General features: G+C 45.0%; 1 protein-coding gene across 1 annotated transcript; it reads right to left on the minus strand.

Moving 5' to 3' along the window:
* Positions 1–505: 505 nt before the first annotated feature.
* LOC103644586 (protein FAR1-RELATED SEQUENCE 4-like) lies at positions 506–1,293 on the minus strand. Its single transcript, XM_020547117.1, has 3 exons — positions 1,224–1,293; positions 753–1,138; positions 506–606 (listed from the first exon to the last, which is right to left on the minus strand). Exons 1-3 carry the CDS (start codon positions 1,283–1,285, stop codon positions 542–544), a joined length of 513 nt encoding a protein of 170 aa, XP_020402706.1. The 5' UTR covers positions 1,286–1,293; the 3' UTR covers positions 506–541.
* Positions 1,294–12,051: the final 10,758 nt, after the last annotated feature.

Below are 12,051 nucleotides of genomic sequence, written 5' to 3' on the forward strand. Positions count from 1 at the left end.
GCATAGACCCAACAGAATTATACAATAGTTGCAATCACACCTAATGTGGGGTTGCAATCACACCACACCAGCAGTTGGAATCATTTATGTTTAACAGTTTTTTTACAATTAGACCAAAAAATTCAGGGGTGTGGGCAAATACCTGTGAGTAGTGTGACTCCCCAGCATCCATGTGGTCTGTGTGCTGAATCGAGTCAAGCACCCTCTTTGCAAATATATGCAGGCTTGTCATATTGTTAACATAACCATCTTTCAAAACCCTGTTTTGGCTCTCAGATCTCTGGGTGGAAGTCATTCGCCCACAGTACATGCCTTTGAAATATGTTGCTATCCATCTCTTCCTTTTCTGCCACAATGCAACAATTGCAGGGTGTTCTCTTATGCCACATTCATCCACCAGCTTATTCCACTCCACCTCAAATTGTGTGGGCCCCAGAGGATAGTTTATCAGGGACTGCAGTTTCTCCTTTAGATTATTATCATTGTGCAATTTGTACAGCTCCTCGAGTTCGTAATCCCATGTTCTGGTTATGTGCCATCGTCAATTTCGGTGTTGTGTCTTGTTAAACACAATCCTTATTGCTTCCTTCATCGCTGCATCTTCATCTGTTTGTCAAAAATAAAAATCAGCAAAAAAACCCCAATAAGTTTGCAATCAAGCAGTTTAAAATATTGCAATCATCTTCAAAGATACAGTTGCAACAACACAACAGTAATTATGTGGCAAGCATTTTTTTGTAGCCAAAGCATACCTGTAAGAATCACAAAAGGTTGCTGACCACCCATGCAACTTTTAAAGGTCTCAAAAAGCCATCTGAATGTGTCTATTGTTTCATCCCGAAGAAGTGCTTGGCCAAAGGACACATTTTTCAAATTATTGCTGCAACCCACAAACATGGCCAACGGCATATGCTTGTTGTTAGTCTTGTGTGTTGTGTCAAATGTGACTACATCCCCAAAATCCTTGTATTCTGCACGCTGACTTGCATGACACCAAAAAATGCTCCGAAGCACATTTGTTTTTGGTTCAAAATCCACATCCCAGTAAAAGTATTCATTGTGTTCTTTGCACTCCCTGAAAAATTGGAACAGTTTATCCATGTCACCATCCCTCTCCTCCCTTGCTTGCTCAGCTTTCCTGTACCATAAAAGAAAAAACAAATGAAGATGCTGTTGTCAATATATCGCACAAAGATATGATGTCAGTTTTTTTTATGACCTACTTGTTATGGACATCTTTCTCTGTGAACGGCCAGTTTTGACGGCCTCCAAATAATTCTGACATTACATTCATTGATGCCTGTGTTGGCACACCACTCTTTGACATGATTGCAAACAGGTCATCCAACGCTGCCTCCCTCTGCTTATGAGAATGCATATATCTCACCATCCTTGGTGAGGGTTCAAGTTTGTGATTGTGTGCTTCCTGAACATGATGAAAATACCAAATATTGCGCTTCTTGTCCTCCTTCACCTTCACATAAGCAGGGCAACCAATTCTCATCGATGTCTTATTTGTCATAGGCTCCTCATTCTCTTGACCTGGCTTCAGAAACCCCTCACGGTTGCAAACCCAGTGTGTGGTTTCTTTACTAGTCCTTTTTGTCCTGACACTAAAACCAGCCAACTTTGCATAGTCAAGGTAAAAGAGGTAGGCTTCTTCTTTTGTATCAAATGTTTGCTGCACCCTGGGGACAAACACATCAAGTATGTTTGCATCCTGCAGGACAACACACAATCATGAGTTTTGCAATTAGAGGATACACCTAGTTGCAATCAACAAGCAACAAACGTTGCAACTCGAGCACAAACACACCATGCAATTGTAATCAGTGAGTAAAAACAGAGACTCAAGTTTTGCAATTAGAGGATACACCTAGTTGCAATCAACAAGCAACAAACGTTGCAACTCGAGCACAAACACACCATGCAATTGTAATCAGTGAGTAAAAACAGAGACTCAAGTTTGCAATTAGAGGATACACCTAGTTGCAATCAACAAGCAACAAACGTTGCAACTCGAGCACAAACACACCATGCAATTGTAATCAGTGAGTAAAAACAGAGACTCAAGTTTGCAATTAGAGTATACACCTAGTTGCAATCAACAAGCAACAAACGTTGCAACTGGAGCACAAACACACCATGCAATTGTAATCAATGAGTAAAAACAGAGACTCAAGTTTGCAATTAGAGTATACACCTAGTTGCAATCAACAAGCAACAAACGTTGCAACTCGAGCACAAACACACCATGCAATTGTAATCAATGAGTAAAAACAGAGACTCAAGTTTGCAACAAACGATGCAACAGAAAATCAACAAACCACGCACGGTGGAGCAACAATTTTTGATTGTTTTTTTCTTACCGGATGGAACAACTGGGCTGCATCAGGAGTGACCAGCGATCCAGGTGGAATTGAAGGCGGTGGCGTCAGCAACGTTTTGTGATGCAAGGGATCACCTGATCCGCCGCGTACACCCGCTCCCGTTGTCGCAATCGGAGACGGCAATATCGGATCAACACCTCCAGCCACAACAATCGCCAAGGAATTAGGGGAGGAGCATCGAGGCGATTCAAGGTGCGGCAGCGACGGTGGGGCCATGGATCTAGGGTTAGAGGATCGGAGGAAGGAGAAGACGGCGGCGGCGCGGTGACAGGGATGCGATCGGCTGCTGCGGGGGATAGGGTGGCGCGGGGTCAGGGAGGCGCGCGGCGGCGGCGAGGGGCAGGGAGGCGCGGGAACAGGACGGCCGAGGGCGCAATGAGGCTTGATCGGGGTGTATTTATATATTACGCCTGGGTGCATTCAATATAGAGAATGCACCCAGGTGCATTTTAGTGCTGTCGTATATATATATATATTGTTTTTTTATATAATTGTTGTACGCTAATATTTTTTTAAATAATTTATGTGCCGTTGCAATGAACGGGCACTATACTAGTGATATTTTAAGTGATGAATTATATAGGGGTAGATAGAAGAGAAGGGAAGAGAGAGAAGACAGAGATAGAGATAATAACATGCAGGAAAGGCCACCAGCCCACGTTGGCCCAGATCAGCGGCTAACGGGCCGGCCTCCCGGGAGCAAGGACAGCCAGCACAGCAAGGTCGCATCTCATACACGTGTATAATCTACCTCTGGGCCGAGATGTGCGCGCGTGAGTTTGGTTTGACTGGTTCACTGGTGGTCCACGCTCGCGGCCAGCCCGCCGCGCCATCAGACTGGCACGTCCGCTACGAGCTTACGACGACAGCGACAGCGCGAGCTCTCTGGGGCCTGGGCCCAGCAGCGCCCACCGAACAAAAACCCGTCCACGACCAAAACTTGCGCGGGCCTGCACGAACCTCCGTCCGCCATGCCGCCATGTGGCAAGTGGTGCTACTCCAACGCAATTACGCAACCAATTCCATGTCCAACAGCCCCTGAAGCGTGTACAACAATTCACATATTTGGTACAGGATGTGTGTACCTGATGAAACAAGCGAACCAATATAGCCAGCAAATTGGTGGCAGTCTGGTACCTTGTGCTGCTGGTCGGAGCGCGTATTTATTCGTACCTTCAACACAACGAGTTTTTTTTACCTTCATTATTGTAACACCCGGGTTTTAGGGGCACCAAGACCCGGGCGCGAACATAAACACCAGGTGTGCTGGGACCAAGTCTCACACATATGATGCATAGTGGCACAGGATCGAATGTCACATCTTTACTATATAACAGGAGTTCTATACAAAATAATTAAATAATTACATCATATGAGGAAACGATCCAGCAACCCAAAGTTGACTGGGAGACGACGACCTAGACCTCTCACGAACACATCGCAGCATCCTCCACGCGCCTCATCCTGCGGTACCTGTTCTTGACCTGTGGGGGGGTGTGAGACAGCAAGAGTGAGCTCACATACGTTCATCGCTCAACAAGTTGTGGGGAATAATGTGCATGAACTCGCTAAAGGTGGGAGCTCACGTGAAGTGTAAGGCTTACCAAAGAGGATGGTTAGAGCTGAGCATTGCTTTTAAAGTTGGTCAAAATTTTATTAGCAATTACTAAGTATAAGTAAATACCATCCCAATTAAGTAATAGAACCAAAGTATCAACATCACCTGCGATGCAATGCATATGACATATTGAATTTAGTTCCATAAATTAATCATCAGAGAGTCCTGAGCTGCTCATGACCGTGAGCTCGGCTAGTATACCAGTTTTACACTCTGCAGAGGTGGTACCCTTTACCCACAAGTCATGTTACCCATCTGCCAAGAGATCGCGACTTCCCATACACCTCTACCGAGGAGGCGAGGCAGGGTAACACTACGAGGCCTTTACAAAGTTCCACTAGCTTCAGAAAACCCGCTACAGTTTATAGGAAGCTCCAATGCAGGAATCCCTTGCAGGACCGCCATCACAGCAAAATCCTCCCGAGGGCCTTCCCAGGAATCCCTTGCAGGACCGCCATCACAGCAAAATCCTCCCGAGGGCCTTCCCAGGAATCCCTTGCAGGACCGCCATCACAGCAAAATCCTCCCGAGGGCCTCCCTACACTGACCACTCCCCTACTGCCCTTGCCCCTTTCGGGTAAGGTAGTCCTCCACTAGCTTTCCTAATTAGTCAGCCAAGGGCGTCCCATTAAACCCTTGTGGTGGCACGTGGTTCTCAAGTTAAGCTCTATGTTCCAATTAACATTTAATGATCTTGTCATGAACATAAATAGAATAACAACATAATTGGAACATAGATGTAATGAAATATTAACTCAAAACCATATAAAGCAGTAGCAGAACTACCCAAGTGATTCAGGGGTAAACAAGGTATTCAGGACGAACAAACTAGGGTGACCTATTGGGTCCCATCAAAATTAACCTATGCAGATCATTATGATTAATCAGAACATGCGTGGGTAAAAGAAGTGATCAAGGGCACAACTTGCCTGGGACTTGAGATTTCAGGTACCAACTTGCTCTTCTGATGACACGTGACCTCGCTGCTAAACGTAGCAATACAGACAAACATGGTATAGGCAAAAATTAACATTACACCAAACATAAGAATAAACTGCGTAATAATAATCTACGCTTTGCTACGAGATCGTGGGTTCGAGAATCACTAAGATCGAAGTTACGATTAAGGAGTTATAGATTTTTAGATGAGTTTCCATAGGTTTTATGTGTTTAAAAATGGATTAAGTGAGGAATTAAATTTCTTACTGTTTTCATGACAAAACAAAGGCTCTAAGTGATAGAGAATTAAATTACAAAAAATTAGGAACTGAAATGGAGTAATTTGGAGTTCATATGCATTTTCTATGAATTATTGAAGTTCTAGCAATTATTTTCCTATTAAAAATCCCTTTATAAATTATTTTCTCTGGTTTTATAATGTTCTGGACTGGGCCTCAAAATCTGAGAACAGCAGGGGGCTCGGGGTAACATTTCTAAGGCACAGCGCACAACCACGATGGACGGCGGGTTGGTTATATAAAAATAGAGGGGTCAAAATGCAAAACCGCGCCCGCGAAGGGGTATCGCGAGATCCAAGCCGTTGGATTACACCGACGGCCTGGATCAGATCCCACCCATTATGAACCAGCGAGCGTGCAAAACCGTCCGATCACAATTCAGCGTCCTAGATCCGCAGTGGCGAAAGGGTATGCGCGATCTAATCGGAACCGTCCAAACTACGATCAACGGTCGACAGCTTCATCTAGGCAAAGGGGTAGCACTTTCTAATCTAAGGCGCTTATCACCAATCGGACGGCCCGTGTTCATCACCTACCCCCTTCTATGACCCTGATGCAATAGTTGCTCAGGGCGGCGGCGCGCGCACACCGCGCGGCGGCGGTCTCGCCGGGGAACACCCAAATCGCGCACCCGGTGCCCTAAGTACGCATTGACTACCGAAAAATCCCTACGAGAGCATGGTGAATCGATTGGGAGGCGAATTTACCTCGATTCTCGGCGGCAATGTCCCAGTACACGGTACGCGGCGGCGCAGCTCCCAATCTGAACTCTGGCGAGCGATTAAGTTCGCACCGCCCGTTGTTTCCACCGGCCAGCGCCACAGACGAGTTCGAAACCACCCTGCGCAGGTCCCCGACTAGCACCCGAGCGCCCGACGGCAACGGAGACGAGACCCCGTGATTCCCTGCCTCCGCCTCCTCGCTTTTCTCTCTCCACAGCTCACTTTTTAGCGATTGAGTTTGGCACAGCAACGAAAGGAGAAAAGGGGGTCGGGATCCCAGGGTTATATGGCCCGGTGAGGACGGGTGGTTGGAGCGCGGCCGGGATCTCGGGCAGGCGGCAATGGCGGCATGGCCGCGGCTTTGGCGGAAATCACGGCTGAGCAGACCAATTCGCCACCCGGGTTCCCGGGGAGTACCGCGAAGTAATCGTGGTCAGCTGCGTTGGGGCATACCTGCTGACGAGGTCACGCCATGAGCTACGGGGTTCGCTGCGTACTTCTGCCATGGCCGGTACCGCAACGAGGGAGCAATTCTGGTTTCTGATTGATGGCAAGTGTCGCGCATCCATTTTATACTATCCATGGCCGAACCGGCCTCCGAGAATCCCGACGAAGCAATAAGATAGACATTGAATCAGGTGAAGAATCCCAGCGGAATCCATGGCGGCGTCTGCGTCGTTCTGGTAGAGGAGATAAGCCTGACCAAATGCGCCCAGAAGGCAGTGACAAAAACGTCCGCGGCAAAGAGAGCAGCTGACAAGGCGGGCCCATACGGCAGTGACACAGTTGTGTGGGTGAAGGGGATGCAGATGAGGCGCTGGGTTGGGATTTTGGGCCGAGAGCGCGGCTGGGCTAAATGGCGAGTTGGGCCAAAGCTGAGGAATCCAGCCCAACACAAGTTTTTCTCTTTTCTTTTTATTTTCTATTTCAATTCCCATTCATTTTAACTATTTTAAATTTAAATGAGTTACTAATTCAAATATAGATGCCACCACAAGGAAAGTCCAACATGTGACTAAACATATCCATACCATTATTATGCAGATATTTTTAATATGCAATGCACACACATATTCAATATTGGTTTTAATAGCTCATTCTAAAAAATAGTATTTATTATGCATTTTTCCTCAACATAAAATAGTTTTAACCCTTTTTCGATATAATTAAATTCCTAGGGACTAATCTTATCAATTAGTTAGTTTTAAGAACATTTATAGTTATTTAAATAAGTTTCAAATTACATCTCTGTCTTTAGTGACAAACATATTTATCCTATGTTATGTGATTTTGAAGATGAGAAAAAATATTGCTATTCCATTACAATTCTTTGGGAAAAATCCTAAATTCCGAAAATAGAATTTTGGGTTATTACAAATCCTACCCCCTTAAAAGAAATCTCGTCCTCGAGATTTGTAAGAAAAGGATGCAAAAGGCCTTATTTATAGTTTACTTTTAGTTTCTAAGTAGTTTAAGAATAAGAAGTTTCTTGTTAATTAGAAAGTGATTAGGAAAGCATGGGTGTCTATATGTATAGTCATTTTATTATAAAAGATGGGTATGTTAGGGCAAGAATAGCCTAGGGTAAGAAAGTTTATGGTGAGAAAGAACTTCATGTTAAGTGGTAATGCATCTGAAGATTGAGTTTGACTTCTCTCCTCCCTTGACGAGGTTGGTCTTTTCTCCTCCGATCTTGGTCCCATTGATTCGCGGTGAGTGCATATCATCGAGGTTGGGGCATATGGTTAGGATAGATATGGATGAGATAGACTACATGATGTTGGTCAAAAGTTTGGATAGTCCGATTATGTAATTCATCATGACTCTACTGGTTGAGTTAGATCTATTAGGATGACATAAAATCTTTTCTAAATAAGATGAGAATCTATTTTTTTTAGGATAAGATGGATCTATGAGTGTAGGATAGACTTTTTCAAGATAAGATGGATTTTGCTAGGCTAGATTCTTTGATGAGGGATAACGTAGTTCATTCAGATATTTTTATAACCGTTTTTTTCTATATATATATGCAGATGTGATTGTGGACATTACTCCACAACTAATCACACTCAATCAAAGATCCAAATCAAACAAGTATCATAAGAACAAACATTCAAGCACACAAATACCTATAAAAATAGTTTTGTTTTTGTTCCTAAGAGTAGGTCTCCTATTCCTAAAGTCACTTTAGGCACAAGATTTCAAAGTGTGAAATCCACATTTGTCTTTAGAATGAAAAGGTAAGAATAATCAGAGTAAAGCGGAAATAGATGAGAAAAGATTAAGAAAAGTTTAGAAAAGTAGCAAAGGTAAGTAAAGAATGGTTGTCCAGTTCTATCTAGGTTTCGTCCTACAATCAACATTCCTCTGATACCACTTCTGTAACACCCGGGTTTTAGGGGCACCAAGACCCGGGCGCGAACATAAACACCAGGTGTGCTGGGACCAAGTCTCACACATATGATGCATAGTGGCACAGGATCGAATGTCACATCTTTACTATATAACAGGAGTTCTATACAAAATAATTAAATAATTACATCATATGAGGAAACGATCCAGCAACCCAAAGTTGACTGGGAGACGACGACCTAGACCTCTCACGAACACATCGCAGCATCCTCCACGCGCCTCATCCTGCGGTACCTGTTCTTGACCTGTGGGGGGGTGTGAGACAGCAAGAGTGAGCTCACATACGTTCATCGCTCAACAAGTTGTGGGGAATAATGTGCATGAACTCGCCAAAGGTGGGAGCTCACGTGAAGTGTAAGGCTTACCAAAGAGGATGGTTAGAGCTGAGCATTGCTTTTAAAGTTGGTCAAAATTTTATTAGCAATTACTAAGTATAAGTAAATACCATCCCAATTAAGTAATAGAACCAAAGTATCAACATCACCTGCGATGCAATGCATATGACATATTGAATTTAGTTCCATAAATTAATCATCAGAGAGTCCTGAGCTGCTCATGACCGTGAGCTCGGCTAGTATACCAGTTTTACACTCTGCAGAGGTGGTACCCTTTACCCACAAGTCATGTTACCCATCTGCCAAGAGATCGCGACTTCCCATACACCTCTACCGAGGAGGCGAGGCAGGGTAACACTACGAGGCCTTTACAAAGTTCCACTAGCTTCAGAAAACCCGCTACAGTTTATAGGAAGCTCCAATGCAGGAATCCCTTGCAGGACCGCCATCACAGCAAAATCCTCCCGAGGGCCTTCCCAGGAATCCCTTGCAGGACCGCCATCACAGCAAAATCCTCCCGAGGGCCTTCCCAGGAATCCCTTGCAGGACCGCCATCACAGCAAAATCCTCCCGAGGGCCTCCCTACACTGACCACTCCCCTACTGCCCTTGCCCCTTTCGGGTAAGGTAGTCCTCCACTAGCTTTCCTAATTAGTCAGCCAAGGGCGTCCCATTAAACCCTTGTGGTGGCACGTGGTTCTCAAGTTAAGCTCTATGTTCCAATTAACATTTAATGATCTTGTCATGAACATAAATAGAATAACAACATAATTGGAACATAGATGTAATGAAATATTAACCCAAAACCATATAAAGCAGTAGCAGAACTACCCAAGTGATTCAGGGGTAAACAAGGTATTCAGGACGAACAAACTAGGGTGACCTATTGGGTCCCATCAAAATTAACCTATGCAGATCATTATGATTAATCAGAACATGCGTGGGTAAAAGAAGTGATCAAGGGCACAACTTGCCTGGGACTTGAGATTTCAGGTACCAACTTGCTCTTCTGATGACACGTGACCTCGCTGCTAAACGTAGCAATACAGACAAACATGGTATAGGCAAAAATTAACATTACACCAAACATAAGAATAAACTGCGTAATAATAATCTACGCTTTGCTACGAGATCGTGGGTTCGAGAATCACTAAGATCGAAGTTACGATTAAGGAGTTATAGATTTTTAGATGAGTTTCCATAGGTTTTATGTGTTTAAAAATGGATTAAGTGAGGAATTAAATTTCTTACTGTTTTCATGACAAAACAAAGGCTCTAAGTGATAGAGAATTAAATTACAAAAAATTAGGAACTGAAATGGAGTAATTTGGAGTTCATATGCATTTTCTATGAATTATTGAAGTTCTAGCAATTATTTTCCTATTAAAAATCCCTTTATAAATTATTTTCTCTGGTTTTATAATGTTCTGGACTGGGCCTCAAAATCTGAGAACAGCAGGGGGCTCGGGGTAACATTTCTAAGGCACAGCGCACAACCACGATGGACGGCGGGTTGGTTATATAAAAATAGAGGGGTCAAAATGCAAAACCGCGCCCGCGAAGGGGTATCGCGAGATCCAAGCCGTTGGATTACACCGACGGCCTGGATCAGATCCCACCCATTATGAACCAGCGAGCGTGCAAAACCGTCCGATCACAATTCAGCGTCCTAGATCCGCAGTGGCGAAAGGGTATGCGCGATCTAATTGGAACCGTCCAAACTACGATCAACGGTCGACAGCTTCATCTAGGCAAAGGGGTAGCACTTTCTAATCTAAGGCGCTTATCACCAATCGGACGGCCCGTGTTCATCACCTACCCCCTTCTATGACCCTGATGCAATAGTTGCTCAGGGCGGCGGCGCGCGCACACCGCGCGGCGGCGGTCTCGCCGGGGAACACCCAAATCGCGCACCCGGTGCCCTAAGTACGCATTGACTACCGAAAAATCCCTACGAGAGCATGGTGAATCGATTGGGAGGCGAATTTACCTCGATTCTCGGCGGCAATGTCCCAGTACACGGTACGCGGCGGCGCAGCTCCCAATCTGAACTCTGGCGAGCGATTAAGTTCGCACCGCCCGTTGTTTCCACCGGCCAGCGCCACAGACGAGTTCGAAACCACCCTGCGCAGGTCCCCGACTAGCACCCGAGCGCCCGACGGCAACGGAGACGAGACCCCGTGATTCCCTGCCTCCGCCTCCTCGCTTTTCTCTCTCCACAGCTCACTTTTTAGCGATTGAGTTTGGCACAGCAACGAAAGGAGAAAAGGGGGTCGGGATCCCAAGGTTATATGGCCCGGTGAGGACGGGTGGTTGGAGCGCGGCCGGGATCTCGGGCAGGCGGCAATGGCGGCATGGCCGCGGCTTTGGCGGAAATCACGGCTGAGCAGACCAATTCGCCACCCGGGTTCCCGGGGAGTACCGCGAAGTAATCGTGGTCAGCTGCGTTGGGGCATACCTGCTGACGAGGTCACGCCATGAGCTACGGGGTTCGCTGCGTACTTCTGCCATGGCCGGTACCGCAACGAGGGAGCAATTCTGGTTTCTGATTGATGGCAAGTGTCGCGCATCCATTTTATACTATCCATGGCCGAACCGGCCTCCGAGAATCCCGACGAAGCAATAAGATAGACATTGAATCAGGTGAAGAATCCCAGCGGAATCCATGGCGGCGTCTGCGTCGTTCTGGTAGAGGAGATAAGCCTGACCAAATGCGCCCAGAAGGCAGTGACAAAAACGTCCGCGGCAAAGAGAGCAGCTGACAAGGCGGGCCCATACGGCAGTGACACAGTTGTGTGGGTGAAGGGGATGCAGATGAGGCGCTGGGTTGGGATTTTGGGCCGAGAGCGCGGCTGGGCTAAATGGCGAGTTGGGCCAAAGCTGAGGAATCCAGCCCAACACAAGTTTTTCTCTTTTCTTTTTATTTTCTATTTCAATTCCCATTCATTTTAACTATTTTAAATTTAAATGAGTTACTAATTCAAATATAGATGCCACCACAAGGAAAGTCCAACATGTGACTAAACATATCCATACCATTATTATGCAGATATTTTTAATATGCAATGCACACACATATTCAATATTGGTTTTAATAGCTCATTCTAAAAAATAGTATTTATTATGCATTTTTCCTCAACATAAAATAGTTTTAACCCTTTTTCGATATAATTAAATTCCTAGGGACTAATCTTATCAATTAGTTAGTTTTAAGAACATTTATAGTTATTTAAATAAGTTTCAAATTACATCTCTGTCTTTAGTGACAAACATATTTATCCTATGTTATGTGATTTTGAAGATGAGAAAAAATATTGCTATTCCATTACAATTCTTT

The sequence above is a fragment of the Zea mays genome, chromosome 1, assembly GCF_902167145.1.
Source record: "Zea mays cultivar B73 chromosome 1, Zm-B73-REFERENCE-NAM-5.0, whole genome shotgun sequence".
NCBI classification, from domain to species: Eukaryota; Viridiplantae; Streptophyta; class Magnoliopsida; order Poales; family Poaceae; genus Zea; species Zea mays.